Here is a 27253-nt window from a genome sequence, read left to right as displayed (position 1 = left end):
GTGAATTGTAAGAATTGGCATAGCTAAACCAACTAATTCAAGTGTTGTTTTATAAGGGTGTCACAATTTTTATATTATTTATAATACCTATGCTTTACCAGATTTCCCTCTTCAGTTGGGCTCAGAATACTATGATCTATGTCCCTCCAGTATGAATGTATGCATCAAGCACATTGTTCTTACAGTTACCACCATTTTTCTACCAAAATTAACTCTAACAACCTTTTGATGCTTACAGCTGCCACATCAACAGTGACATCTGTTTCCTTCTTTAATTTCTTTAGAAACACAACAGAGCATTCACTTGTTACATTTTTTTTTCACACAGGCAAAAATATCAATATTTTCTCTATATCTATACTTCCCATTTCATACAGAATTCTCTTTCCGATGTTCCTTGTATCAGCTTGTAATATTTTGAAAGGTTTGTAATTTGGACAGCTCACAGTCATTGTCTAATTATACAAGCTACCTCACAGAAAGCCATTCTAGTTCCCATGCAGCAGATGCTTCAGTTTTGTGAAAATATTAATGTATAGAAGAGGGACATGTAAGGAGTTCATATCAGGAGCTCTGAAGTAAAAATATTGGATGGAAGACAAATTGTGCTGTGCCTCCGGTATACTGAGATAATACAATAGCAAATAGGAATGACAAATAAATTTGACACAAGAAAAATGTGAATAAAACTGTGTTGAAGAGCTGACATACAATATTTCTGTTAACTCTCACTGGAAATGGTATGACAACTCTGTTAGCTGTTCATGACCAAAAGATGAAACAAAGCTACTCGCTGTGTGTAACAATATTTATAACTAAATTTCATACTTCATTAGAATAAATTGTTCATTGTAAAACTATTATTTTGTATTGAAAGCACCTTACTCTTTAACTAAACCTATTCTTTCTTTCTTTTCTAGTGAGGAGGAGGAAGAGGAGGTTGAGGTGTAAGTATATTGTTTAATTTGTATACATTTTCATTCTGGCACTATTAACTTTAAATGCAATACTTAATAGCTTCTATTAATAAAAAGTTTAACTTCTGAAGGGTTTACAATATATTTCTTTTTATGGTTACAGGAAGTAAGTATTGAACCAGCAGCCAGCACTTATTCTATTTTAGTCAAATGACAGTTACAGCCCTAGATGGACAATAATTACTGTGAAGTATTTGCTGATGAAATAACACAATTATTACCCATGGACATCAGCCATGAGCAATCTGAAAACACCTATGGTAGCTTGCTGGAAGTTGGTTATTTTACTGTTCCATCCGATACTAGCAGTTCATGCATAGATGTGCATAGTGGAAAATGATTTTGCACGCCATATCAGGTATTGTGCATAATATGATGAGATTGTACCAAAAGTGAAGCAGAATATTCAGCACACCTTATCCATTTATGTTGTGTGAAACAAAAGTGACTCAATATTATGAACATAAACCTCCATTCTGCTACAAGTATTATTCACACAAACAAAGTTGACACCTGGCACGGTGGCTGATGGGAGCGACTGTACATGGGAAATGCCTTTACAGTCGCTTCCTTCAGCCACTGCACCGAGTGTCAACTTTGTTTGCACGTATAATAAAACTCTGTTACCTTGCTAACCTTTAGAATATGTTATATAATTTTGTATAACAAGAACTGAAATTCACAGATGGAGTTTATGTATTATATTAGCTTTGTTTTGGTTGTTGTACAGTAATTCAAAACTAAATATTCATAGAGTGTACATCCACTATCCTTTTCAAGTACACACACACACACACACACACACACACACACACAGACACACACAGAGAGAGAGAGAGAGATAGATCTATGTTCTCTGTGTCACACCACAATTTTAAGGAAAATTTTACATTTGTTAATTCTATGACACAGAGAGAGGAATTAATGAAGAAAACTAGCATATGCTGTATTGCTATATTATTCAAACACTCTGTGTATTGCTACAAATCTGTTATAATAGAATAATGATTGTTCCCCAATTTTGCTTCTAACTGAACTGCCACAAACAAGTGAAGAGTGCTATGTAATAAACACTGCATGCCACAGCAGAGAGAGAACTTCAAGATGACAAGTGAATATTAACGTTGATGTGCTTTGAATTTTGTTGTGAAACAAGGCAGATAAGATGATATAAAACTGCATGTGCTTGAAGAAAGCCTACTCAGTTTTTGTGAGAATCTCCCCACAAACAATAGTTATTGAACATAATTTCATTGGTTATTGTTATTACACATATCTATGTTGCTAATGCTCTCCTGTAATGCACTTCTATGTAGATTTGGAATCAATATCACATATTCTGACAAGCCTAAGCATTATGATCATGTGCTTAATAACTTGGTCCATCTTCAGAACCCTATACATCAAGGTGTGTCGCACTAGATGACCATGCACAACTCATGTAATTTCCTTAAATAGCATGCTACTGATCTTTGACCGCGATGATGGTGCCTGATAGAGACCCAAATGGGTTTCATTGAATTCACATCAAGAGAATTTTATGGCCAAGACATCAACAAGAGTATACTACCATGCTCCTTAAACCACTGTAGCATAGTTCTGGCTTTGAGACATGGGCAACTGTCCTTCTGGAAGAAGACATTGCCAGTGGTAAAGACATCAAGCATGAAGGGGTGCAGGTGGTCGCGGCTGTCAGTGTGTCTTCGATTACTGTCACCGGGCCCATGTAAGTGCAGCAGAATGTCTCCCATAGCATAATGCTGCTCCCACCAGCCTGCATCCTTGGCACAGTGCATATTTAAAACTGCTGTTCATGTGGATGATGGCATTTGTGGAGATGACCATCAACCGGGTGTAGCAAGAACATGATTCATCTGACGAGGTGATATTTTTCCATTGATTCATTGTCCAATCTCAATGATCCTGCAGCCACTGCAATCATATGCAATGTCATTGGGCCAACACGTGAACACATAGTGGCTGCCTGCTGAGTAGAGTATGTGCAACAACGTACAATGAACCAGTGTGCTCCAAAACACTTACACATGCACCAGTATAGTGCCCTTTCAGCAGAGATGCCACAGACTGGCTCATATCCTGCTTTACAGAGCAGGGAAGCCTCCAAATCTCATGTTCTATGAAGAGTTGTGAACGTCCAACCACGCCCAGTGGTAGTTTCACTGTCATTCTTCTGCTTTCCACAGAGCCTCATTACAGTAGCATGTCTAGGCTCAACCAGCTATGCCATTTTCAAGATACTTGCTTACAGGGTCTGGGTAAGAATAATATCACCTCTGACAAAGTCGCTTATGGCAGTAGATTTCCCCATTTGTGGCCGGTGTCATGCTAGAATGATTCCCCATCCGTCTTTGATCCACTTATATGCTTCCCTTACCATGTCATGTTCCCTCAACAGCACCAGGCAACATATAACTGTGGTCATAATGTTTTGGCTTATCAGTGTTTATGCAGGATATGGATTCATATATTACAACATAAAAATATTTTTTGAATCTATTTCAACTGATGCAATGAACAACTACTTCTGTCTTCTATCATACCCCCATGATAGCGGACCATGGGCAGTGACAAAGAATAGAAACTGAAACAACTTCTGACTGAGTTAACAATAAATTAGCACAATGTAGCAACAAGTATGAGAAACGCTTTTTCTCTCTCTAGAACAATAATTCATAGAAATACAGCAATATGAATCACACATGAATTGCAAAAGGTACATTATTATGAACCTTGCACTGAATAAAAAAGTACAATATGGGTTTTCCATCTGTACACAGCCTACATTTATGACAGTCTATAGCCATATTGGCTCTTATGTGTTCACGGCTTACAATCATCATCATAGTAAATCAGATGGTACGTGACTATACATAACAACAATCACAAGAACCCTATTATGTTATTTACCATTTATATTTCATCACATCAATTGCCAATGAAACCACATATTTATCTTACTTTCAATAGTTCTGCATCTTTGTTCAATGTCACGATGATAGTAGTTATTCAACATTTATTTTTTGTGAAATCATTGTGGAGTATTAAATCTGCTTAACATTTTCAAGCAGAAACTATTTCACAATACAGTGAAATCTTTAAAAGAAATCTGTGGAGATAAGAATGAAGAAAAAATAAACTTTCTGACATACAAAAGCCCTCAGGGAAGGCCAGAGTGACAAAGCCTGTAAACACCAAGCAAGTATACTGTTTTTCAGTACCAGTGAAAGGTAAAACAGATAGTCAGAAATAAAAAATTCTCCAGTGCCACAGCACACAGACAGAAATGTGATTAAGCTAACAGCTCAGGAAAGACCTCTCCTATGGAGGGAAAAATATTTTAATACTAAAAAAAATTACAGTAATGTTCATAGTGATTCTAAGTTGTTATTTTTGTAGGTCAGAGATACATTCAGTCCACCACATTTCATTTTTTTGGAATATGGACAAGGTATTATCAATGAAAATCTAATTTTTATCTAATGTTCATAAACTAAGTGACACAAAAAATGCATTCCAATTAGGTCTGAATAGACACGTTTTAGTTGTGCCCTGCTGCATTTGTGATATACAACTGTATTCAGTAAATGAAATAGCACTACAATAACAAATTAAATTTATTGGTGATGTGGTGTACATTTAATACTGTTTTGAAAAATTGATTCTCTACTAAGTTATATATACAAGAAAATGACAGCATCTCAGAAATGACAATCACAGAGGAACTAACAAACTATACAAATTAAATTAAAGGTATGTTTTTGAAATGTATGACAAACATAAAATGTATTATGTATATTTTTAGAAATACATATTGGCATTTTAATACTACTTTCTGCCAAATTTATTTCATACTTTAAATATTATAGTGTTCATTTTAATCCATGGGTCTTGTTCCGAGATGCTGTAATTAAACTTTCAAATGTTTTCTCAGTGAAGAATATTACTAAGATTTAACCAAGTTAATTTACTTTAAATATTTTTGTTTTCCTTTTTATCTTCTTCGATATGATGTCACCCTTATCAAAGACAGCCACAAGAAGCAAAGAAAGAGTAAGTGGATTGTGCATCAGTCGCACTACACCTGCCAGAAGTCGCTGATACAATATGAGCAATATTCATTTTCACTAAACAGTCATTTCATCACAAAACTTTTATAACTGGCTTAACAACCAAAACAGAAAAAAGTATACTTACGATTTTTGTATGACGGACTGATTCAAGCTTGTGGTTAATAATTCCTATTGGTTTCAGTGGAAAAACATTTTCTTTAGATATTTATAAATCTACTATTGGATTCCGTGAATTTTGTCTAAGGCAATTGCAATCCATTCAGGTGGGCTTGAATGTAAAATGTATTACTGGAACAACAAAGACATCCAGTGATTAATAAATGAACTACAGAGAATAAAAGCTAACATCAACTGCAGAACTCTGAATAGATCATTAAAACAAATTTCAGTTTTTCTTCAAAACCTTGTAAAAGGAATAACATTGTGATGAAATGACTATGTCCCTGATAATGCTTTTTATATGCATTGGCTTTCTTTTTAATAAACAATTAGGTATTTCTTTACATACAGACAAACAGTAGTGTCGTTTATGTTTGCGTTGTGTAGATTTCACATGCTTCAGAAGCATTTAACTGTATTTTCCATATTTTAATTACTTGATTTACTTATGAATGCCATAGATATCATTTTTAATTTTCATTTTTGCTATTTGCAAAATAATGCCCATATGGTTTTCTTTTACTAATTGGACTTTAATACAAAAGTACTTCAAAAAATTTAAAAGAATACTTTGTCTGTCATCATTTTCCTGTCTTTTTCCAATGATGGTATCATTTTTCAAATGTGTTGTTTTTCTTTTTATTGTAAACATGACTGTCTGGCAGTTGTGCGACGTCCTTGTCACTGTCCTTGTTCATTTACAAACTTTAATGTGTAAAGTGTATATTGATGTCTTATACAATTTGTGTTGTCTGTCAAATGCCCATTTAATTTGTGTCTTCTCCTGATGCATCCAGAATCAGGACACAATACTATCCTTTAGATTACATTATATAACATCCACATCATTCAAGTAAATATCTATTTGTATTGGAAATATTTCTTGGTCATAATCTAGCACAAACTTAAGCACCAAATGAAATACTGCATTTGGTAACACTTACAGACAATGGGTAATGATCTAAATGTTAGTATGGCAGTAAAGCTTCGATTCTTTTTTATGTTACTGGTAAAATGTCACTCATAAAAACTGATAATGTGAAGGTTAAAAAAAATATTTTACTTTATTGTCATCTACTCTACAACAAAGACCAAAAAAATAGTTTCATTGGAGCTCTTTAACAATTGCTATAAACGCCTCTGAACTATGGAACTCAGCCTGTATCATACTTAGACACCAATGGTGGAAAAATATTTTTTTTAAGTACTTTGCTCCATTTATAAATATAACTAAATGATGACTCATGATTGAGAACAATATATATTAGAAAAGAGTTAGGTTCCTTATGCTTGTAATGTGGACTATGCTATTAATCATTAAAGTATCTTAGCACCAATTTAAAGGACTTAAACTAGTTTCTTCATGATGTATTAAAACAGAAAAAAACTAAGGTTTATGTTTTTGAGCTTAAGGATTAAAAACACAGTCACGTTCTACATATGAGACACTGCAAATTAATCAGTCCTATTCCACCTATTCAACAAATGTATTCCAGTTTTAACTCTGCATTATGTAAACAGATAGTTTGCTAAAGTTGTTTTATAATTAAACAAACAGCCCAACTGAAGCATCATAGGCCTTCTGTCAAGTTATATTTAAACTTATATGCAGCTCCTCATCAAAATATAGTGATATAATTTAAACAAGTTTGGAATTCTAATATATAGTGAATTAAATGACATCTGGCATTTCTAGGTTTCACAAAAAGATGACAATCATCTCTTCAAATGAGTGGTAAATCAAAATAATATGTGAAGGAATTGAATTCCCCAGAAATTAAATTTAAACACAGATGTGAAATTCCAGTGTTAGGAGTAATTAGATTTTTTTTCATAAAAGTATTTTGTTTCAAACGAAAAGTGTCTGAAAAGGCTGAGACATATTCCTCAAACAGGTTATGGTTATAAACCTTAAGTTTTATCACTATAGGTTCTGCTTTTATACATATTAGATAAAATGGGTAGCTTTGCTTCCTAGCTGTTCGCTTTTACTGCTTATTATAACATGCAGATGAAATAGTCCTTTTACTGTAGCTCTCTAAACTGCCTTTCAGGCCCTCTAGCATGAAATTATGCATGGTAATAGCAGATGTCCTGGGTAAAGTAAAACATCACTGTATCCTCAGATTCTACAGTGCTTTAGCTATTAGTCATATACTTCATACTGTTGAAAGTGAGCTCTTGTTTCTAAAACAATTTATGTTTATTTTCATCACGCAGTCCAACTCAAAAATGGAATACATCATCTCATTATGTAATGAAAATATTATTAAATGACTGATATAAGGCTAATTAATTACAAAATATCTTCTCACTTTCTTCTGATTCATATTGGAAGTACTGTGACTACAATGTAGAATAACATATGTGCAATGAATAGTTCTGACATTTTTAGGAAATTTTATATTTGATACCTGATGAAAATGAAAAATGGTATCCACATTTCACAACTATATGCAGCATAAGGTCAGATGATATTTTATTATGTCAAAGTATTCTGCCACTTGTTACAATGTTATAAAACAAGAGTTCATCTTTGAATACAGTTTTAGATTACCCTCTATAAGTAGAATTTAAAAGCCAATATTTTAATGCAGAATTAGTTGAGTACTTGTATGCTAACCACAGTATCATATAAATTAACAGTTTTACTACCTGATACTTTTTTTCTTTTTAGGCCCAGAAAGAGCATTGTGTAAGTTTGGCCAGCAGCATTATATGTCAGTCAGTGGCATGCTTCTTAACATAAATTCTGCTTTTTGCTCTGCTAGGAAACTTGATATTTGAAAAATAATAATTTCACTTTCAAGAATATTCTTTTGGCATATTATATAATTTACAAGCCATGCTATAAATGTGTAAGTGTGAACTACATCTTTCAGTGACAACCAATGAATCTGTGATGTAAGTAGTTGCAAACACATCACATAGAAATACACTAACAAAACAGAAAGAATGAAAAGCAGAATTTACATATAAATGTGCTTCCTTTGCAATACTGTTGCTCTTCAGATCACAATATGGACTTGTAGCACACTGTCTTATAATGTTTTTATCATATTCTGTGACTGATTGTTTCCAGTCATTTTGACAATGGGCTGCCACACTGAGCACAATCTGTGCAAATGAAAAGTACATATCTGTTACTTATATAAAGAACAGAATGTAACAATATTAAGAAAAGGATAGTTGCTACTCAAAATAGCAGATGTGCTGAGTCGCAGACAGGCAAAACAAAAACACTGTCTGAAAATGAGCTTTTGGCCAACACGGATTTCGTCAGAAATACATGACATATTGGCATGTGTGTGTTTGTGTGTGTGTGTGTGTGTGTGTGTGTGTGTGTGTGTGTGTGTGTGTGTGTGAGTGTGTACATTGTCTATTTATGATGAAGGCCTTGTTGGCCGAAAGCTCACTTTTTGACAGTCTTTTTGTTATGCCTATCTGAGGCTTAGCATGTGGTGAGCAGCAATTGTCCTTTTCATAATATTGTTACATTCCATCCTGTATTTTCCACTGTTTGATTATACAGAACTGAACATTTATGTACTAACTTTTACATTTTTCAAGACAGCAATACAGACAGAAATATTAAAAAATCCTCAGAAAGAAAATTATAGGGACATGTGTGCTTGATCTGAAGGTGTGTCCTGAATTGATCAAATGTCAATCCTTTGTCTTTCAGAAAATTTGCAGTTATTGTCCAATATGCATGAAATACATGCTAATGTCATTCTTTCACACAGCTTGCTGCAGAGCACTGCAATATGCTAGCTCAATTAAAAACTGCTGAAATCTACATCTACTGATAATATGAAATTTACTATTACCACAAGCTCTAACATGACGTTTGCTGCTAACTCATCTTCAAATTTAAGGGTACATGAATGTGATACTATTAATATATACTACAAACAGACCCTAAATTGAGTATAAAACTCTGAGGGCCTGTTCCACTCCAGGAAATTCAAGACACAGCAATAAAATATCTGAACAGCATTGCACATGTGGTGGAGATAGAAGCTGTCAGAAAAATTACAAATACAGACTGTACGTATTGTGCCCAAATAACAAAATGGGCTACTGAAAAACACAGGTAATTGAATACATTTGAAACAGGCAACAAAAACACTGCTAGTCTGTACATGTTTATTGTATAATAGAGTTCTGTTAACCACACATTTCCATTTTATTGTACACTGTTTATACTCACCAATGACATGATCATTAGTATCGATGTTTCTACTTTAGTATCACATAGCATTAAAACGTATTCTAAAAACAGAGGAACAAGGTGTCAGACTCACACTTATCCTACAATCATTATGGAAGCATAGTTTCTCTCCTGTTTTATTTTCTATGTTTACCCCAAGTCATTGTACAATTAAAGGAACATACACCGTCAAAATAAGCTTTGTTTGTTATCGCATTATTGTACATATGTTTATGTGTTTGGTGTTGATAAAATGCTAATATATGTGCGTCTGATAGCTAAATGTATGCTTGGAATTGATGGTCTGGTTTTGTCATGAATCTGTCTGTACCTTTCAAGTGCTTTATGTCTGGTTTGTGAAAGATTTTTATGATTTGTGTTTTTATGTTTGCAATGAGTTAGCTACATGTGATTATAGTTCTCATTCACCCTCAGTTTTTGTATGATGAATACATGAGAAAGAAAACTTCATAAGATCAAGTTTCTCGTTAATGGTGACTTATTTTTGCAGACAAATTATTTATTACAAAATCAAAAATCAGCTAATGGTAAATGTGAGCAGAAAGTGATGTATGCAAAAACATCAGTTGCAGATTGACAGGCTCCCATCTAGATAAGCAATGAACATTGACAATACTGACACAATGTTATGTGGCTCATTTCCATTTCAGAATAATATTTTATCCTATAATGGAGTTAAGCTGTTTTGAATCTTTCTGGCAGGTTAAAACTGTGTACTGGATTTAGAATCAAACCAGGATCCTTGCCTTTCACTAGTTACATGCTTACTGAAGAGCTATCCAGCCACAACTCCTGGCTTAATTTCACAGCCTCAATTTTGCTTATATTTCTCTCCAACTTTCCAAAGCTCATACTGGACTATCAGTGAGAGAAAGGACACCATGGGGAACGGTTAGGAACAACACAGCATGTTTTCAATTTTAATCTCTCATTCTGCTGAGTGTTCACTGTTATGAAACTTTTGAGTTCCAGTCCAGCAGATGGTTGTATTTGTCAGGATGTTTCTCAACTTCCATTTCCAGTTCAATAAAAAAGTGCCTGAACAATCACCTGCTCTCTTCAGCATATACGGGATAGTTTTCTTTTCCTGTCATTTGCACTGTTTAAAAAAATGTCAAGTTCAAAAAGAAAACACTGTATATGTGATATTCTTCTGCCAATAAAAAAATATCGTTAAACATGTTATTGCAACCTACTAATATTGTTTTCACTATGGGTGTATGAAAAAATGACAAAGAGAACTAAAATATAATATTTATATTTATGTCTGCAGTATGTTCATTACAGAAAAATAGGTTACATAAGCCAGCAACACCCAAATATTGTAATTTTTTTGGGGACTTACACCAAAGAAGATATATTGTGTAGCTTACACACACTGTGTGCTGTCTTGCTAGAGACACATTCCTATAGACACAACTTGATTAATGAGCACATAAATTTGTTCAGCATAAAAAATACCAACCAGTTCCATCAACTGAACATCACAAGAATGAAGTTTTCTTTCATAGAGCCCTAATGTTCTCCCTTTTGTACCATCAATTAACATATGGTGCAATGTCACTTTTTGTAAATATATTTTTTGAAGTGCTGAGCATGTGACAGTGTTAAGACTTACTTTAGTTTTTAAATTTATGCTGTTTATTAATTAACACTGCACAGATTAATTAATAAAGTTAATGATGATGTGGTTTTCTTCTCAGTTTTCTGTTACTTGTTTTGTAAAAAACATAAATGCATTCTGTTGCCATGTCTACTGTGTGCTTTTATCTGTATTTGTGTACCATTATGCCAAGATGTATGGAAACTTTTTTCTGTTGCACTATGCAGAGAGTAAAGTGAAATAATGTTCCTACTGACAAGCAGAGTACCACTGCCTTTTTCATACCATGCCAGTAAATATACAGAGCTGTAATAAATCCAGCATTTTTGTGAAACCTGATGACTTTTGGCTTGCATAAAGCCATGTATGGTGGCAAGATGAAACATATTTTCTTTGTCAAAGACTGTGTCCTCTGTATCAAAATTTCACTTTTTGTTGGGTTTGGGACCCTTTATGTCAACATACCATGTTCAAATGTTCCAAATTCCAGCACTAAGTACTTCAAAATCTTCAGTTTTCCCATTTATTATGGAGATTGTGGATTTTTGTTTGTAGTTTTGCTATATTGATGGCTTCACCCCTAAATATGGTGGTAATTTTGATTCAATCAACATGAAGTGAGCCACTTCGAGCAACGGATGATTCTTTTATTCAGTGACACTATTTTATTGTTGTGTCTATGAAGCCATTAGACATCACCATTTACCTGCCATCCTGAGGGTGGAGAACATTCTCTCACTACAGTATTCCTTATTGTTGTCTGATTGAAAAGGCATAATCTTATGTCAAGTCTGATTTTCTGCCAAGCTTTTGATTCAATAGATTTATCAGAAACCTCTACCTTATGATGAAGAAAATACACTCGACTCCAACTGCTGTTTTTGTCTATGAAAGTCACCAAAAAATCTTGCTCCATCTAGAGATGTTTTTCTCCTTGGTCCACAGACAACAGGGTGTATTAATTGCAGAAATCTGAATCTGCACCTCATTTGGTGAAAGGAGTGGACACAATCTTTGCTTCAAGACATATTGTGTGTTTTGGGAGATCAACTGTACTTGAGTTTCTGTCATGTATGAGAACATTACATAACACATGTGAGATATGTAGCTACTTTCTATGCATCACAGGGCATTCAAGTCACAACCTTAGGAAATAGTTCATTCATGGAAAAACAACAATAAGCTTTGTTGACTTCCTTCATGACTCATTCAATACAATACAATACAATACAGTTTATTCTCGATAGAGTGCTCGCCCCGCCATATGTGTGTTTTTATAACAAAAGTTACACTTGTATGGTTTTCCTATTTTCAGTTTGATTTTTGCTCTGATTTGTCACTTTTTCACGGCAACTTTTGACCTGTTCACAAACACTTTTTTAACAAACATTGTGTCACTACATTTTCTATTCCTTTCTGAATCCTTGTGTTGTGTTCTCCTAGAATTTTTACTTTTAGTGCCCCAATATTCAGCAAATTGCCAAAAGACTCAATGGCACACCTTAGATTATCATGACTGCCTGGAAGACTGAAAGCATTATCAACATCCATTGCTTGTAACATGTACACAGAATCAAAGAATTCAACATGATGCTGTATCATGTCATTGCCAACTTCTGTTTTGTGAAATGTGAGACTTTAAGCATTGTTGCTTTGCAAGAACATTCTTTGGATGTATTGACAGATTCTAATTTGAACAATATTTAATGATGTGGTGCATGACTTGACTTCTTTTGGCTCAGATGGTTTGATGTAAAATAGTCTGTTCATCATTCACTGCATCATCCTAATACAATTCCCCATTATCAGTCATTTTTTATGTGAGAAATGCTTTGATTTGTATTCTCCATGTGTTATAATTGTTATGTAACAACATTTCCACTCAATCTCAGTGTGCAGCAGTCTACATACCATATTCATTGGTCTAATGAACTTGTTAAATCTGCACTTCTCAACTTACAAATACATTTTCATGCTAAAAAAAATGTCACTATCCTGATCATGCAACCTGTGCCCAAAATCTGTTCGGAAGTGTGAGCTTTGATTCAGTTCTGTTTAGTCTTGTGCACAGTAAACAAACAAGGTGTTCATTTTAACTGAAGATATTGAAATATCTCAAAAACTACACATCAGATCAAAAAAAGTTGTAAATGCAATCTACTTTTCTCGCCAGGGGACATCCAATGATAGCACTCTGAATCTCCCACCCCAACCCATGAATGAGTGGTTGGGGCAACTTTGGAACTCTTCAATGGAGACCACCATTTTTTATTGCAGATAATGATTCTATGACAAAATCTACAAAATCTACATACATTGTGTCTGAAGCATCTTCTTCATTTTACCACAGGTGGCTCTGTAATCTGAAGAATAGAAATGGGCACAACATACTGCTCAATGGCCCTTGAACATCCAATGGCATGTGGGACCCCACTTCCATGCTGCAAGAGTAGGAAAGGCCAGTATTTCATAAGCTCTAGTTGGAAACCCCATTTGCAATGTTGTATTCCTTCGACATATCAAACAGGGTACTACTCAACGTGCCACTGTCGATGTGGCTCTTGGCGATAGCTACTGTACTTTTCAAATTAAAATAAGTGTTTGAGCACATTAGCACCAACTTCAATACACTTAGTGATCCACTTTTCAAATGACTATGCAAAGGACAGAAGCATATCTGTGGGACTGCCAGCACTAGAATTTCTGATGCTGTCGGTCATGTCTTCCTGGAATGTTGGCACATATTGGTGCACCTTATCCTTTAAATCTACATAGAAAGAAATCTGGTTACATCAAATCTGGCAGCCTAGCATGCCTATTAATAGGGCCACTTCTTCCAGTCCACCAACTAGTGTAAACACGGTCTAATACCTCCTGTTCTTCAATTGCGAAATATGCTGGGTAACCATCGTGCTAAAACTACATACACTGTCGAATATCCAGGGTAACATCCTGCAATAGTACTGGTAGTTCCTGTTCCAAAAACGTTCAATATTTGCATCCATTGTACATGTCATTGATAAAATACAGACCAATGAGTTTGTTCCCTATGATGCCACACCATACGTTAACTGACCAACGACACTGATGGTTGACTTGCCATAACCAGTGCGGACTGTCTACACTCCAGTAATGCATGTTTCGCCAGTTAACACTACCATGGTTTGTGAATGCAGACAAATCAGAAAATAGTACCTAGGCAAAGTATGTCAGGGTCATTTGCATTTGTTGATGTGCCCATTCACAAAACACTAACCGCTTATGGATATTGGCACCGTGAAGTTCTTGATGCAGTGACATGTGCTATGGATGATACTTATGATGATGCAGTACTGTGACAATACTACCTATGGACATACCAGAATCACAGTATAATCGCCGGGCACTTATCCGTGGGTTGTGGTGCACTGCTGCCAGCACAGCTATTTCACTAGCTTCTCCTGTAACACCTTGCTTTGTTTCCTTCTGCCGGTCTGTATGCTGGCATCAGATATAAAGGTGTTCACAACCTTGTAAAATAACGAATGAGAACGAGCTTTCTCTGGAAAATGCTTGGTATACGAGGCAACAGCAGCCTCAACATTTCTCCTATAGTCTCCGTAAATCAGGATCATTTTAATTTTTTATTCTGTGGTTGCAACATTCAGGGTCCACTTGCACATCTATTCTCCAAATGACAGGTAGGCAAGCAGGCAATAAAAACCGTGCAAGTATTATAATATTTAGAGCCTCTAACTGTTTTACATCTACACAATAAATGAGCTCCAGTCGCAGTGTACTGCCTGTTATGGTACATCGCAGACCACTACACCGCCACAACGGCACATCGAGTAATCCGCTGTTCAACATGTCGGAGGAATACGATGTTGCAAATGGGGTTTCCATCAGGAAGTTATGAAATACTGGCCTGTCCTACCCTTGTGCAATGGAGGTGTGGTACCAGGTGTTATACAATATTCAAGGGCCGCTGAGTAGCAAGTCATAAATTACAATTGTGTACCCATTTCTATTCCTCCAATTACTGTGCCATCTGTGGCAAAATAAAAAAAATAAAGTAAAATAAAAAGGTTTTGGGCAAAACGTATGTAGATTTTGCTGTAGAACTGTAATCTGAAATAAAAAATGGGGGTTCCCATTGAAGATTTCAAAGTTGCCCTCCGCAGCCACACACAGGGTGGGGTGGCAGGTCAAGTGTGTTATTGCTGGACTTTCCCCTCCAAGATAAGCAACTTGGAATCATACCTTTTTTTGATCCAATGTGTACTTTTCAATATACTTCAATGTCTTCAGTTAAAATGAAAGCCCTATATATATAATATTGCTGTTTCGTAATTACATGTCATTCCCAGTCTAAAAGACTTCCATAATATGCAACAGCACTGTTTTATACTTTGCAGCATAGTCTGTAGGAGGAAATCCTTTTAGTCTCAGAAAACAAGGACCTTTTGTCTGTCAGATGAAAAAGAGTTTGTCTTTATTGGTGCAGGGTGACCAGCCTCCACCTACTTCTTTAACTTCTGATTCATTTCTTGAATGTAGTTTGTAAACAGCTCTCACTTAAAATACTTTTTTTTTTGATTTTTCTTTTCAAATGCTCTGAATCATTCACTTTTGAATATACTCATCAGCATTCAACTATCATGGCACCTATTTGCACAAAGTATTCTCACAATAAATTCTTCATTTACAATGTACTACAATCTTTCTTTATATTTGTCTATAGTATCATCTATTTCACACACTTTTTATCAGTAATCATACAGTACCATACTGTGCATTTTCTCAATATCTTCACTGTGGTTGTAGTTTTTGGAGATCTTTCAGGTGGATTATCTTCAAGAAACATACAGCTGCATTTGAATTCTGATGCTCATTTCTTAACTATTGAAAATGAAGGAGCAGATGTTTATAAACATTTTATGAATTTGGAGAAATTTTCCTTTGTGACAAATAATCCCAAGCAAAGAATTTTAGAACAGTATTCCAGTTCATCCATTTGAGTGAAAAACAGCTACTTTTAAAAGCTGTAGAAGCAAAATTATTCCACAGATAATGTTTACAGTGGACTTATCAAATGCATTAAAATACCAAAAATGAGATTTTATTAATATTAATGTCACCTCAGTACCGAACAAGGGCTTTTCAACTTGCTGCCATACTGCATACACAAAAGTGTGTGGACATGCACTCAGTCTCAGTGTAATGAGATAAACAATGCTGTCTGCATATACATCCTCACATTGGGACATCATACTTCTCTGACAAAGATCTTTTGCTCTAACCTGTTAAAGAGCTGTCTATGATAAGAAAGCCGTACAAACCATTTAATAGCAGCTCAGCTAAGACCAGACTGCATTGCACTATGAAGATGAAATACTCAAGTTCGTAGATGTCTCTTATTATCAACTATACTCCTGCTTGCAGTACAGCTCTGCAAACTCACTGAACAGAAGACAGTTGCTTTTTCACTAACTTTGTTCCTATTTATGGACAAAAGATATTTTACTTGGAGTCAGCCATTGCACTGAAAACAGTTTACACAGCTCCCTACATTTTGGCAGACAATAAATTTATAATCCAAACATTTTAAGTGATTTATAAATAAATTGAAAGAGTACTAATATGAAACAAAAAATATCGAGTTGAAAACATTTTTTAAATGTTTCTGTAAAGGTAAATCAAATGATAAATTGTAACATCACTTCTCTATGTAAGTATGCTAAACATGAAATTTATCAGCATTATAAATAAACATCACTTTGTAACTAATTGTAATTTATTTTCTATTTCTTTGGAATAGGGGAGAAACTGCTCCTGCTGGTGACCCAGAATTTATTAAGGTGAGTTTTTGAATTAAACTGCCAAGCAATTTTGTTAGATTAAACCAAAAATAGAGCTAATGTATATGAAATTGTATGATTAATTTTTCAGAGGCAAGAGCAGAAGAAATCCGATCTTGATGAACAGTTGAAAGAATACATCACAGAATGGCGCAAACAGCGAGCCAAAGAAGAAGAAGAACTCAAGAGGTTGAAAGATAAGCAAGCCAAGCGCAAGGTACATTAATTTTTCAACTGTTGGCTGCAAATTGAATTTATGTAATATGTGGACCATGTCATTTGCTTTCTTATCAGTTACTCAAATCAATCAAAAACATATATTTTACCCATAAATAAGCCACAAGTACCAAAGAAGCTGAATAATTTCTACAGAACTTACTTGTTTCACAAAAAGCTTATGACAATAATTGAACAAAACATAAACACATGACCTAAAGTAGTTATAAATTCTGAATGAAACAACACGTAGTACTCATAATACACTCATCAAAATTTAGGCGAATTTCATAGATTAAGCAGAATGTTTGATTTATAATTTGCAGCCAGCATATGGACTTTTCTTATTGTATAAATTGATTTTCTTGCTATCTATTCAGAGTAAATAAGTGACTTAATAATCCTTTTTATAAAAATGTAAAGCTAAAAAGTCATTAGTGGCACAAAAACTATGTCACTGTATTTAATGAAAAGTGATCATTATTTGTGGAACATACCACTGACAGAAGACTACAAATAACTAATACAAGTATTCTCCACTGTAACAATTGTAAATGTGTACTCTTAAGGTCTGGACTTGGGTAATAAACAAAAAGTAAATTGATATAACAGCCACCACCAGCAATGAGGGCTGAATCTTTAACAGTGCCAGCTGTTTGTAATTTGTAATTTTATTTATCCTGTAGATCGTACATTGTGTGCAGAGAAACACATGATGATGCAGGATAAGTCAAAAATGAAGATGAGATGATACATGGTTAAATTGATTATGAAAGCATATAGTTGAATATCTTGTGAAAAATTCAGAATTGCTCAGTATTTCTAAATAAGTTCGCACTATTAAGGGAAAGAAACGAATAAGCAAATTAAATGGAAATACAGAAGCACAACATACATTTAGAAATTCATTACTAAAGTAAAACAGTAAAGGTGACACACTTCTGCATAGAAGGTGTTCAGGTTTACGTACAAAGTGCAAAACAAATAACATGGAAGTTCAAAAGTATACATTAAAAATACATTACATACGGGAAAACTCACTTCTGTACTACACAGTTTATGTTGGCATACAAATCCATAGAGCATGGATAGAAATAGTAACAACTTAAACAGTGTTGCATTATATACAAGCTGATGAGTTTTTAAGGTGAAATTAGAATTCTGTGTCAAGAAATGCAGTAATGGAGTAAAAACAGTAATTTAATAAAATTTGTTTAATTTTTGGTCTCAGTTCTTCAGATTATTAATTGTCTCAGCATATAATTTGGTGCTGTGTGCTATAATTTTTAATTGCGATTTGTTTCTAGTGTTGTGAATGTGGCAACCTAGATTTCTGTGTAGCGTTCCTAAATGCTGAGCTACAAAACAAACCAATTCTATTACACAAAGGCACAGCATTGGCAGGATTTTTAATACTTTAAATGGTGGTTTACAGTGTTCGGTTCTGTTTTTTGAAGCCATTATTCAGACCACCTGTTTTTCTAATTTGAAAATTGTATTGGCTTTAGAACTATTTCCTCAGAAAATTAGGCCATATCTCATAATGGATGCAAACAGAGCATGGTGTATGAGCTTCAAAGTGTCAGTGCTGGCTGACTCTTTTACTGATCTGAGTAGGTAACACATTTTGCTGAACTTCTTTGCTACTATCTCTACATGCAATTTCCAGTTTAGTAATCTACTGACAGTTATTCCAAGGAATTTGGTGTCCTCCACACTGAAAATTTCATATTTGCCAATATGTACATCTGCACTGAAGGGGGTATCATTCTCCCTTGCGTGAAAGTTCATGTTTACGCTTTTCTGGGTGTTTATTAGTAGTCTGTTTGCCTCAAACCAATTTTTTGTGTGACAGGTAGTTTCATTGACTGTTTCTTGAAGTACATTTTCTCTGTTGGAAATTAAAATATTTGTATCATCAGCATACATAAAAGAAATAGCATTAGAGATTTTTCTTGGGGGTCATTGATTAACTATGTGAATAGGACTTGCCCAAGAACAGACCCTTGTGGGACACAAAAAATTATAGTTAGGCTTTCTGACCTGCAATAGGTAGCATCCTTGGGATTTCTGACTTCTACACATTGTATCCTTTCACTTAATAGCTACCGAGCCAGCAGTGAGCAGTAAAACTGATTCCAAATTTCTCAAGTTTGCAAGGAGCAACTTATGGTTGACCATATCAAAGGCTTTGGATTGGTCACGGAATATACCAACAACAGGCCGTTTATGATCAATTAGATTTGAGCACTTCCCTAAAAACTTATGCAGTGCATTTGTGATTGACCTATTTTTGGGAAAACTGTACCAAGAACATGTTATAATGTTGTTGGAGTTCAAAAAGCTTCCTTATCTTATAGAAACATAGTATTAAATTTTTTTTTTTTTTAAATGTGGATAACACTGGAATAGGTCTATAATTTTCCATGGCAGTTTTCATCTCTTTCTTATACAGTTGGGTAATTTTAGAAATTTTAACTGATCAGGAAATGTTCCCTCTTCAAAAGAGGTGTTCATGATACTACACACGGGCCCACAAATGAAAGTGAACACTTTTCAAGTAAAAAGCAAGGTACCGTACATGTGCAGCAGAGAATATTTTTTTGATTCTTTTCCTTATAATATCCTCTACTTCAGAGGGTGTTGTTGGAGATAGGAGAAAGGAATTCAAGGGAACATTGTTTTTTGGACAACAGTGCACAGTGTTTGAACAGGCAGGCAATATATTTTTTTGAAATTTCTTAAAAATTTTTGTTAAAATCATTGACAATTTTATGTGTATTTTCTGTTTTTTGTCCTTCTATGTTCAACTTAAATTCATTGTCTGTGGTTCTCTTTCTTCCAGTTTGGTTGTTTATTATACTCCATACTGTCTTATATTTGTTAGATGAGTTCCTAATGACATTATCATTGTGAGCCTTTTTTGCTGCTTTGCTGCTTTAATCACTCTTCTACAAGTACATTTGCCTTTTAAAGTACAAATTGAACTCTTTCGACCTGCCACTGTCCAGTTTGCTAGCTCTGTGCAGTAGCCCCATTTTATTAAAGATGTTTTAATCCCTTTTATCATCCAATAATTTTTGTTTTTGTGAATGATGAAACACCAATAAAATAATTACACAAGCATCGCCCAAAGTTCCCAAGACAGAAGCCCCCAGGCAATATGTCGGAGAGCAACCACAAAGCCTCAACAATTTTCTAAAAATTAAATACTCTGAGCGAATAATACCCCAATTAAAATTAATCAGCTATATAGATAAGTCAGCTATAGATAAGGGGGAAAGCAGCTGATGTTATAAAATCATTCATGGAAAATAAAGAAAAGTGTGTAGAAATAAAGCAAAATATGAACAGTACTATCACAAATGTCTGCTCAAATTTTGAATTTGTTAATGAACTATGCGCTAGTTCATTCACAAATTTTATATAGTATCTTGGTGCACATACAAAGAGTACTAAAGCTGCAAAAGAAGGCAAAATTATCTCCTAGAGACTCCTGCACAAATAAATTCAGGGAAGTGAACATATTAACATTAGCATCATTGTACATATATGAAACAATTATTCATGTAAAACGTAAACATGCTGCATTGTTAAACAGAAATATCCATAACTGTAATACAAGAAATAAAAATGATTATCATACTGAAGGAAACCGGCACAAATTAACAGACAATGAGCCTATAAAAGCAGACTGCCTTCTGTACAACAGTTTGCCAAATTATATAAAGGTAATAAAAAACATGTCTTCTCTCAAAAATAAACTAAAATGTCACTTGATTAAAACTTTCCCATACAGTATTAAAGAATTCCATAAAGCAAAAATATAATGTAATGTTTCATACGTAAATGTGAAAATATGTAAAAAACATTTTCAGAAAGCATAAAGTGATTTTAATCTTTGGTAATTACATATGTATATCAACATTTTTTAGATGCTTATATTTTAGAGGCTATTTTTGAAGAAATTAGTCATTTTACTAATATATACATATGGTTATAATAGAGGGAAACATTCCACGTAGGAAAAATATATCTAAAAACAAAGATGATGTGACTTACCAAATGAAAGTGCTGGCAGGTCGACAGACACACAAACGAACACAAACATACACACAAAATTCAAGCTTTCGCAACAAACTGTTGCCTCATCAGGAAAGAGGGAAGGAGAGGGAAAGACGAAAGGATGTGGGTTTTAGGGGAGAGGGTAAGGAGTCATTCCAATCCCGGGAGCGGAAAGACTTACCTTAGGGGGAAAAAAGGACGGGTATACACTCGCACACACACACATATCCATCCACACATATACAGACACAAGCAGACATCTCACAAGCAGACATATTTGTGTATATGTCTGCTTGTGAGATGTCTGCTTGTGTCTGTATATATGTGGATGGATATGTGTGTGTGTCCGAGTGTATACCCGTCCTTTTTTCCCCCTAAGGTAAGTCTTTCCACTCCCGGGATTGGAATGACTCCTTACCCTCTCCCCTAAAACCCACATCCTTTCGTCTTTCCCTCTCCTTCCCTCTTTCCTGATGAGGCAACAGTTTGTTGCGAAAGCTTGAATTTTGTGTGTATGTTTGTGTTCGTTTGTGTGTCTGTCGACCTGCCAGCACTTTCATTTGGTAAGTCACATCATCTTTGTTTTTAGATATACTAATATATACATGTAGTTATGTATTTTGCAAACTTGCAATTTTTTCAAACTTCATGTGAACATGTCTAATATAACTGTGCAGAATGGTCCATGGACATAAATAAGTAAATACATGGTGTACAGGTTAACTGCCATCTTTAGCAACTGTAATAAAAGTCTTATTCAGACCATACACATTTTTCTTTATTTTAAATATGCTCTTTTTCAACTTGTATGTATTGATTATTTGCATTTTCATACAGTACTTTCACTGTACTTGACACATTTACACTTCTGTGCACTGTCCTGAAGAGCAGTGAAAGTCTTGTGCGCATATGCAAATACTAAACACATACAAGTGGTCCTATGGGCAAATGCAAACACTCAACAAATACACATGGAAGGCAAAGAAGAATGAAAAACCTTACGACTGAGGATGTGTTAGAATGAAACAAAATGCATCTGGTCTGAATAAGACTTTTATTACAGTTGCTAAAGATGGCAATTTACCTACATAAGCTGTATATGCACAACTGTGAAAAAAAAGAGGCCAAAACAACAAGGAAAACAACATGTAATAAATGAATAAATATGCTGCAGCTTCCTTATTTCAAGAATTAACTATTATGCCTATTGCAAAAAATTTGGAAAAGGAGGAGGATGGGAGGGCAATGAGAGATCTGCACATAATCTTACATAGTAAAAGGAATTAATTTATGTATTTACTGGAGTTTCAGTAAAGACAAATGTCTCGTCATAATCATAGTTTAATATTTGCTAATGTCCCTGTTTATTTATCAGTTTGCAAAATAGGTACATGTTTTTAAGGTTAATTTTATTTATTTAAGTCTACACATATGAAATATTTGCATAGTGTTAAGGTTTTTGTTCAGTGAGTTAACTTCATAAATACTCATTCATGCGTATGTGCTTGTACTATGTCTTATTTGTTCAAAAAAACTAAATTTCTGTGAACCTTAACTTTTGTTATGTCAGATATTAGGTGTTTTATTATTATTATTATTATCATTATTATTGCTGAGACACTAGTGATCTGCTATGTCTTATGATTATCAGTAAATTAAACAGGCTGAAAAATGTAGCTGGTACTAAATTCTCTTCATGTAGTCTCAATTCCTTACCACATAATCTGTAGCCTTCTCAAACTAAATACAAAACCATTCCAAACAGGTCATGCGTGCTGATGAAGAGAAGCGCTTGGCTGAGAGGAAGAAGCAAGAGGAAGAGAGGAGACAGCGTGAAATTGAGGAAAAGAAGCAGAGGGACATTGAGGAAAAGAGACGCCGTCTGGAGGAGGCTGAGAAGAAGAGACAAGCTATGATGGCAGCTCTCAAGGTATAGTCAGAATACAATGCTTCTTGGCTGATCCCTTTCATCAACTAATATTCACATTTATTACCCCTACGAAACAGCATTTCTTTTGTTTCACACATTTCCAGACTTTCTGGGTCTTTTGCATGCAACTCTGCTCCAGATGTCAATTTGATGCTGTTATTCATTAAGTTTTCATTTGAAAACAAGTTGGAAAGGACCACAATATAAGTTCATTTTTAGCCACTACAAGGAGACACAAAGCTAAAAAATCACAATCATCTTTTAATTTGATTTGATTTGTTTAACTGCAACTATGACCTTAATCACCTATAAACACATAAAGCTATTGGATAGTGCTTGATGATGCAACTGTAAAGTCTACCACTGCCTCCATAGAATGTCCTCTATTATGGCTGAAGGAAAATAACCACGATTTTGCCAATCTGTCATATCAACCTAGCGCATTGTGTTACTCAAGGTGAATGTAATAGGCACTAACCTATACCATTCCCATAGATACTATAACATTAGTACAAACATTCCAAGCAATTGAATTCTGTTTCTCATAATTCCACAGGCACATGAAGATACTGTTAGCTTCAACATGCCGGGTGACAATCTTTTGCTAGTCATATGAACTTAAATTCGATATCTATTAGTGTGCTGCAATCTTAAAGTTTCATATGTCAAATTTAAACAAACTTTTTTATGAGGAACCATGAATATTTGAGGCTTATAGTATGTACAATTCCGGCTACAGATGGTCACACAGTTTTGCATCTAATTTTCAGTCAGCGTAACATTGGATTTGTTTGCAGTTGGCACACAGTATTGGTATTTGGAATCAATAAAAAGCTCTCTGATATGACATTTTTACTTTCAGTTTAAAATTTATTAATGGATAAATGCTTATCACCATATGTTTCCATTAACACTGTACCTCGAGGAAGTCACTTTCACACATTACAACACTGACAACATACAACACTTAAGTTTGCTTTTCAGTGGTGACAGTGTAATTGACAATTGGGAATGTTGTCTTATAAAATTATGTTTCAAATACTTTCAAGCAAAGGAGACAACTTACCAAATAGTAGAAATGTGCAGTTGTTAACAGGCACACAAAAGAGAATGAAAACTTTGCTAGCTGTAGGAAGAAATCCTTTCACACACACACACACACACCTGTGCATCTATACAGTGCTGGCTGGACACACAATGCCAGGATTGCAGTTTGGCAGGTGGACTGGGTTGGGGGTTTAGTTGCATGGGGTGGGTAGAGGAAGAAAGAGGCAGAAAGCAGGAGGAAAGATTGAGGACAGGTAGCGATGACTTGGTCACTGAACTGAGACCCTGGCATTGTGCTTCTAGTCAGCACATTGTAGATCCACAGTTGTGTGTGTGTGTGTGTGTGTGTGTGTGTGTGTGTAGTATGTGGGCGCGTGTGCATGATGTATTTGTACCCAGTTCATCAAAGAATTTCTTTTGAAAGCTAGCACAGCTTCCACTCTTCTTTGTGTGCCTGTCGACAGCTCAATGCTTCTGCTATTCAGTAAGAGGTCTCCTTTACATTCTACTAGAACTTACCCTACACATATAAAATTTCATTTTATGTATTGTCTACATAAATTTCTGAAACTTAGCTTATGAAAAATCAAAACCAGTAACCACCATAAGACTGTGTATGACCCTGGCAGTTAATGAAGACAGGTAAAATAAGGAGTGATCACGAATTCCTTAAGACACATTTTCTTTTTTTATGTGACAGAGTTCCCGCATGTTCTAATTGCAAATGACACATTTGTTAAACATTCCCTAAATTGTGTTGGTCACATTTTTAAGTCACCTACATTCCACCAGATTCTATTTCACAAGATTCTTGCACGTGATTTTGGATGGAGTGGTTATCTGTGTTGTAAATATTACCTTCCACTTAAAAGAACTCAAATGATTTGGGTGTACTAACGCAAGGAGAGCTGAAGGAAGTGAGGGAATGATTTTAAATTTATTTTATGCTGTTTCAAAGCATTTTAATATTTTTCATCAGTAGCTATCAGTAATTTGCATTTTTTTTATTACTTCTGTAATGCCAGACACTCAAACAGCTATACTGGTTATTACTTAAAAACAAAATAATATATCACATAAAGTTTTCAAAGATTCACTGTTCTCATGAAATACCGTATGTGTTGTTGAGCACACCATATACAGGGTGTACATAAAGTCCAGGAACACTTTCAATTATTTATTACACAAGAACCAAACATTGTACAGATATCATACATATGTCATAAACCCTGAAAGTTTTTTCTCAGGTATACTGCCACAGCCTAGTTTGGTAATTTGCTGATAGTCAGCGCTAGTGGCAAACATGGCGAGTTCAGGTGGGGAGCGAGCTTTCTGCATGCAGGAGTTGACAATAACAAGTGTGCTACAACTGTTCAGTGGATGTTTTGAACCAAGTACGGTAAGAAGCCACCAACAAGGAAGGGACACATTAAAGATCTGGTGTGTGTACCGCCTCTACCACGTGATGTTGCAGATCTCCGGGAGAGAATATGGGAAGCAACTGCCACAGTTGACGATGCCATGCTCAGAATACGATTACTGTATTCACGTCTGCCGGGTCACTCATGGTTTCCATATCGAATGTTTGTAAAAAAACTCTTCAAAATGCACTATGTATGATATCTGTACAGTGTTTAGTTCTTGTGCAATAAATAACTGAAAGTGTTCCCGGACTTTATGTACATCCTGTATTATTATTGTATTTTTCCTGTATGATGCCTTCTAGTAGATAACTTATACCCAAGTAACTGCAGTTGCTACATTCTCTTTAGATACATACTGGTTTAGAGTTTCTAACTGCATTATATGATGCATGTACCATTTGTAGCTACTTCCTTGTAGTAAAAAGATTTTATGAGATATAATATTAAAATGTTGTATCGTTTTACACTGTACTGCATTAAATTGCACTATATGATGCATGCCCAATAAGTAGTAAATTCCTTATAGCAAAAAAAAAAAAAAAAAAAAAAAAAAAAAAAGTATTAAAATGTTAGTTAGATTTATAGTGTAATGTATTAAATTGTTTCCTGTCACGCATCATTGTAAACAGTAGCATACATTTACTTTTTTTAAGCACACACAAAAGTGTGGTTCCTAGACCTAAAATCAATGTACAGTAGATCTGAATTGATTCTATCCAATTAGATGTACAGAACGTTTTTTAATGTTCAGTGTCTAACTGTGTTCTCTCTGTTTTTCTCTATTTTTCACAGCCGGTAAGCTAGTGGTGACCGCTGAAATTTACAGTGTAGTGTGGTGAGACCTGTTGGACCAACCTGCCTGTGTATTATCCTGGATATTCTGGGCGAGTGTTGGTTTCTCCGCCCAGAAGATAGTCCTCCTGCATCTTTCTTGACTTAGGAAGAATGCTTATCATTCTAGGAACAACCACCTCAAAAATAAATGGCTAACATGATATGTAGTACCCCTGTCTAATTCTTACCATTCCTTTCTTCAATAACAGATGCTGTAACAATTAAGCCTCTTACCTTTTCTAACTGAAAGAACTTACTGTATTCCACATATAATCAGCATGTGCTGTAGCAGTTTCTTCCTGTGCTATAAAACCTACTAATCTGGCATAAGACCTGTTACAATGTTCTATTCAAACACTGTGTAACAATATTGCTTTTATTTTTTTATTTCTGGACGTTTAATAAATACTTTGGCATCTTTCTGTTTAAACTGCAGATACTTGAAGGAATTAAAACATGTTTTAAGATTGCTTCTTACAGTGCTGACACATGATAAGGATGTGAAATCTGTGAAGTCTGTGAGCTTTATAAAAAATTTATTCACTGCAAAGATTTTTGTTTTTGTTTTTATGTTTCTCTTTTTCCTTTTTTTTTTATTCTAACAAAAGTCAGCATGGAAAGAAATTCTCTTTTAATTGCGAAAGTGAAGTTTTTAAAAATCAGACAATTTATTTTTATCTGATTGCTAACAACCAAACAGCATGTACATACAATAAAAATGGCAAAAGAACATTTTAAAAATATAACTGCTAAATAATTCCTCAACGCAAAGCTTATCTGCAAAAGATTTTTGAGGCTTTCAACAGAAATTGGTTCCTGTGCAACGACATACA

The 27253-nt window shown here is 34.7% G+C and overlaps 1 protein-coding gene across 3 annotated transcripts in view; it reads left to right on the top strand.

The window, feature by feature from the left end:
- Nucleotides 1-1282: 1282 nt before the first annotated feature.
- LOC126198940 (troponin T) overlaps nucleotides 1283-27253 on the top strand; it is a 46076-nt gene continuing 20105 nt past the window's right edge. For 2 of the 3 annotated variants that reach the window (XM_049935580.1, XM_049935581.1), the window contains exons 1-5: nucleotides 1283-1335; nucleotides 7905-7922; nucleotides 16865-16904; nucleotides 16996-17121; nucleotides 22951-23115. In XM_049935580.1, the coding sequence (XP_049791537.1) occupies nucleotides 1298-1335; nucleotides 7905-7922; nucleotides 16865-16904; nucleotides 16996-17121; nucleotides 22951-23115 (387 nt within the window). In that variant the 5' untranslated portion in view covers nucleotides 1283-1297. Of the gene's footprint in view, nucleotides 1336-4949; nucleotides 5049-7904; nucleotides 7923-16864; nucleotides 16905-16995; nucleotides 17122-22950; nucleotides 23116-27253 lie in introns of those variants that run through there. The other variant, XM_049935582.1, reaches the window with a different exon arrangement.

This window comes from Schistocerca nitens, chromosome 8, assembly GCF_023898315.1.
Source record: "Schistocerca nitens isolate TAMUIC-IGC-003100 chromosome 8, iqSchNite1.1, whole genome shotgun sequence".
NCBI lineage: Eukaryota > Metazoa > Arthropoda > Insecta > Orthoptera > Acrididae > Schistocerca > Schistocerca nitens.
Note: the sequence above shows the minus strand (reverse complement) of the source record. Positions and strands in the feature narration are given on the sequence as shown.